This window comes from Lathyrus oleraceus, chromosome 5 (genome assembly GCF_024323335.1).
Source record: "Lathyrus oleraceus cultivar Zhongwan6 chromosome 5, CAAS_Psat_ZW6_1.0, whole genome shotgun sequence".
Classification (NCBI taxonomy): domain Eukaryota; kingdom Viridiplantae; phylum Streptophyta; class Magnoliopsida; order Fabales; family Fabaceae; genus Lathyrus; species Lathyrus oleraceus.
Window position 1 is genome coordinate 214,316,438 of NC_066583.1, and position 5,856 is coordinate 214,322,293.

At 32.4% G+C, this 5,856-nt stretch overlaps 1 protein-coding gene across 1 annotated transcript; it reads right to left on the reverse strand.

Moving 5' to 3' along the window:
• Window positions 1-3,418: 3,418 nt before the first annotated feature.
• On the reverse strand, window positions 3,419-4,126 carry LOC127079790 (uncharacterized). Its single transcript, XM_051020158.1, has one exon. The coding sequence runs from the start codon at window positions 4,124-4,126 to the stop codon at window positions 3,419-3,421; it is 708 nt and encodes a 235-aa protein (XP_050876115.1).
• Window positions 4,127-5,856: the final 1,730 nt, after the last annotated feature.

The following is a 5,856-nucleotide window of genomic DNA, read 5'->3' on the forward strand; positions in this document are numbered from 1 at the left end:
ATTTATTTAATTTTAAAATCTCTCCCTCCTTTTAAAAAAAACTTCATTGTTTGAACTTGTTATTTTCTAAATTTTGACCACTTTGCAAACTAGAAACTTTGGCCTTATGCCATTGCATTTTCAAACTTCATTTCTTAATCAAACTTGTAATAAACTTAACTATATTTGACTTAAAATTTTCAAAAGCCAAAAAGAACTAACTCATTCAAACCATTTTTAGGCCTTTGTGCCTTTCAAACTTAATTTTTGTTAAAAGCAATGCACCCACTTTGAAATTGGTATCTCGAACTACGAGGTTTTGATCCCTCATTTTTATGTTGGTACGTAGGCACAAGTCTGAAGGTCTTGTCAAACACAAAAACATAATTAATGAATTCTTTTCTCATCCCCTCACTCTATTTGTTTGTAAACATCATTTTTGTACGAAACACATATGCACACAAAAAAGGGCTCCCTAGGAGTACCTAGGACACCTTGGGTGCTAACACCTTCCCTCTGTGTAACCAACCCCCTTACCTGTAATCTCTGACATTTTTTTAGTTTTGATTTGAAAACTTCTTACTTTTTGGGTTTTGTTCATACTTTTTCCCTTTTCCATTGGAAACAATAAAAGCGCGGTGGCGACTCTGGTTTTATTAATCTCTAGCTTGTCAATAGCTTGACGATCATGAATTTACCGCTATAGTAATTATTCTTTTTCATCCTCATAGCACCTAGATCTAACTTGTTTGAATCATTAGATGTTTTAGGAGGGAAAGTCAAGTGTCAGGTCCTTAGGCTAGGTATGACCAACACCCCAATTACTTGAATGTTGTGTACAAACACGTACACCCCATTTGGCATTCCAATTTGTTATGAAAATAGTTTTGAAAAAAGGTACTTGACGTTGGATCAAGCAGTTGAATTTATTATGAAAATAGTGAGTGAAGCATGAGTTTGAGAAGAGAGTGGAGAAGAGATGATAGAATTGATCATGGAGTGGATGGAGGACGCTTGATGTTAGATAAAGCATTTACGTTGCAATGGTGTGAGTTTTATTCGGAAAACAACTTGACGTTGAATTAAGTACCTTTTGTTTCTTTTGAAATGCTTTGTTTATCATTTTGTATTTTATCTTTGATTACTAACATGCATGGTGAACTAACTAGAAAGCAATAAAGCTAAGCTATTACATGACTAAAGGGTGGGTTAACATTTAACCCACGATGGGGGGATGGATCCATACAATACAACATGAGGGAATGAACGAAAAATACAAGTTACAAACTATTAACTATGTACCATGCCTATGGCATACAAGTGACATGGTACTTCAAACAATACAAAACTATTGACTGAAAATGAAATGGTTAGGAGCATGGCTAGCTAGGAGTGAACTTGAATCTCCAAGTCACATGTGGACACAAAACTACAAACGAGTTAGCATGAGATAAAGCCGAATGAATGAGAATGAAACAAAAACGTGTAAGTGCATACAATGGTTAGAATCGATTCAAAGGTAATGGATTAATCAATGAAAAACCATCAAAGATATATCCTATGATCATGGAAAATGAAATTAGACATATAAAGTATTCATGACCTAAATTGAAATGGGATTTTCAATTTAATCAAAATGATCATAAACCAAAGGAATCGATTAAATGGACAATTAAAGTGACTATTAATTCTAAGAATTAAAATCTACCTAAACACGAATTAGGAATTACTAATCAATCAAATGGAAAATTCACAATCTAATCAAGAATTGAATTCTAATCTACATGATCACACAAATCAAATTGAGTGGAAATTTAACATAAAGTCTAACCATGGCAAAATCAACAATTAGCCATATAAAATCCACACAAAACCCATAAAAAGAAATAACGAGATTAAATGACTAAAAATTAATCATGGCAAGGTTAATCAGTCAGAAATTAATTCTGGAAAATTAAGAAACTAAACCTAATCTAGAAATTGATTAAACCTAATTTCTAAATCCTAATCACCTAATTAAACCTAATTAAGAATTAAGCTAAAAAGTGAATTAATCCTAATATTTAAAATCAAGAACTAACCTAAATCCTATAACTTAACCAACCAGCACAAAGATTAATCACAAAAAATAGGAATTAACACCGATTAATAATAATTACGTCTGGGTTAAAGGGAGGATTTAAGAACTAATTCTAATATTGGGCCTGGGGGTACAATCCATGAACTGGGGGTGTAATGAGGAGGTATGGATAGAAGATTCACTTGTGCCTGAGCCCAAGCTTCACTCGTCCTCCACCGGGTTCAACACGTGATAAGGAAACCCTAAAAGAAATCCATATCCGCGCGGAGAAATCCCTAGTTCCAAATGCTCGACGTGTAAAGCTTTGCCCAGAAAAATTCAGGGATTCGATTTCTCATCTCCAAAATCCCGAATCCAAACATGTTGAATCTAGGTCGAAACGAAAAGGGTGTTCCTTCATGAACCAAGAATTCTGCTTTAACAAGATTCAAGCTCCACCCTCAAACGAAGAATCAAGGATGAATCCTCGGAACACAATCACAACCAAAATCGAAATCGCTTAAGGCTCGTTCTTGCGTACGGGCGAAATCGACCGGAGAACGAATGGCGTACCCGGTTCGTGCGCGCTTGCGATGGTTGTTGAAGCGAGGAAGGTGAAGACGATGAATGAAGAGGTTGATGCGTCACGATTGGTGAAGGTGGATGACGCGTCGCGATCGACAAAGAGCCTATGATGCGGTGCGATTGATGAAGATCTTTGAGAAATCCTTGGTATGCTTCTGTTTGATTTTCTCTCTTCTGTTTTCTGCTATTGTTCCGTTTTTCTGCTAATGTTAGCAGTTGGTTTCGTCTTCTGTCATAATCGTCGCGCGTGGATTGGAACGAGGAGCGAAGGTGATATTCGATTCGTGTCGGCTTCAAAGTTCCAAAACGGTTTCCAGGTGACAAGCTTCCTTCTTCTTCCTTTTCTTCCAACGTCTTGTTCCTCTTTTCTTCTGTTTCTGCTCTGCGTGAGTTTTGAGTTCCTTTTTTGGTATTATGCACGGTGATGGAAAGGGAGAAGAGGATTTTGTTACTCCATGGTTGTTGCAGGTTAGAGATGGTTATGAAGGGTTGTTGAAAGGGAAGTTTAGGGTGGAGAAATGAAGTTTTGCAGGGTTAAAGTGTTGGTTGAAGAAGATGGATCTATGAGTGAAGTGAGGGTGAATGTGGTTTTTGATTGTGATGGAAGATTGTTGGAGAGTGAGGGTGAAGAAGTGCAGTGAGGTTTTGAAGAATAAGGAGTGGAAAATCCTGAATCAGAATGGTGAGTTATATATAGACTTCTCTCCTTCCAAATTCTGTTAGGAAAATCGGTTAGGAACTGTTATGAGTTGGTTAGATTCAATGGGAGTTTAGGTTATATTAGTTATGAACTGGTTAGATCCAATATAAATTTCTATTAGAGTTTTTGTTGAGTATTAATTGAATTCGGATGTTTTTATGCTTATACAGGTCTTTAGCTTCGGTAATATCAGCAGGCAGGTTTCTCACATAGACAGATGTTACTTCTTCATGGTCAAATTTGTAGCCATCCACTGCTGCATCGGCCCTTGACTCTGAAGTATATGCAGATACTAAGCTTGACTGCTGATAAACAGGCTTCACCACAGCCTGCTGAGTAGCAGGCTGTGTCACATGATTAAACTCTGAAGGAGGAGAACTTTGAAAAGAATGATGTGGGGCATGTTCGAGTGCAACGTGCAACACTGATTGGCCTTTGGAGACACATAAAATAGATGCATAAGTTTTCTTAGCAGGCTCCTCAAAAGACTCTTCCATAAGAGTGACAGGGGTTTCACGGATAGTATGAGCAACATTAGGCACCGGTGGATATGCCTCCCGTGTAGGAGTTTTCTCAACCACAACTTCAGTCTCAAGATCTTCTTGTAGTTGTTGTTGCTGCTCAGGAAGACTATACTTGTCCACTGGATCATCATCTATATGAACTGAGTTGAGATATTCTCTTGCCTCTTCCTCAAACCCATAGTCCGAAACTGGTGGTTCAGCATAAGAAGCAGAAACATGTGGTTGTGATTCAAGATTAAACCAAATTCCACTTATTTTGCTATACCCAATGTATTTCATGATTACATGAATTCTATATGAGATGGATGTCATAGATTGTGTTCAATGCCTTTTACTTCCACACAAACTTTGGTTCATGGATTCTATCATTTTTCTATGTGCAAGGATTCACAATTTGACTTGTTGGTGATTTGGTTTATGGAAATGTAATGGTCTATGTGTGGTATTTGGAAACCTTGAATAAGTTTGGAATTTGTATGGAATTTATTTGTAAATGGATTCAAAAAGGTTTATTGGAAATGAATGTGAAATTATGTAATAGCTAAAAATGTTTATGGATATTTGGATATTGACATATTAGGTTAGGAATTTTGGTTAATGGACATATGGTTAATGAAATGGGTTTGGATAACTATATATTGATGGGATTTAATGTGGTAGTGGCTAAACTCTATTTCGTACTAAACTCTATTTAAGCTCTATTTAAATAAATTACCTATCTTTAAATGACAAAATGAATTTTTTTTAATAATAAATATTACCGTTATTTTATTGTTGTTGCAATCTTATCATTCCAAAATGAAATCAATATTCTGAAATTAAATTAATTATTATTGTAATTTTTTTTGCCAAATATTATCGTTACTTGATTTTCTTTAAATGACAAAATAAAATTTTTTAATAATAAATATACTGATTTTTTAAGTGGTCTTTCTGAGATGTCAAACCGAGAATATGAAAAGAGGGAGAAGTAATATGAAACGGTTTGATGAAAATTAGGGTTTTATTTAATTGAATAAATTGATATTATTATTATTATTATTATTAATATTGTTATTTATTAATATTTATTATCATAATTATTAATCCCATTTATCCACTTAATAACTCAAAATATTCCAAAACCACTATTCCAAAACCACTGACAATATTATACCATTTTAACTAACTCTACCATTTTACAATTTAATAGAAATATATATTTAATTGTATAATTATATGTTATTAAATTATAACTTTAAATTAAAAATAACTATTTAATATAATTGATTAATATTAATTGAGTAATTTAATATTATTGTTAATTTACCTACCAATTAATTATTATTATTGTTATTATTATTATTGATATTTACCCGTCATATATGATAAGAATATTTTTAAAATTTAAATAGTATATTTATTATTTGATTTGATTTGATTTAATTGAGATCCAAACTCTATAAATTAAAATCGGTTACTTATTATGAACAATAATATAGGGTCATTTCAATGTCAATCTATTATTAATTGAATTTTACATAGATGTACTTTTGCAATAACACGTTGGCATATTGAATCTTATACCGCTGTTATTTTTGCACTAACATATTTTATCCTTTCAACAGAATAATTATAGTAAATACGTACATTCTGTATACCGAATTATAATAAAAATGTATTAAAATCAAAAGCAATAAAACTGTTTACAGTAAATAAAAATATAGAATAACATCTTAAAATTCTATTCTATTTGATTATTCATTTACTTATTACTAATTTATTTATTATATAAAAATATATCAAATAAAATTTTAAATATATGTTGTGTCATTAGCATTTATTTCAACTTTTGATTTATTATTGATTTTTTATTTCAATGAATTTTTCTTTAAATATTTATGATCATGAAGAAATTAGACTATATTTTTATTTACTGTAAACAGTTTTATTGTTTTTGATTTTAATACATTTTTATTATAATTCGGTATACAGAATGTACGTATTTACTATAATTATTCTGTTGAAAG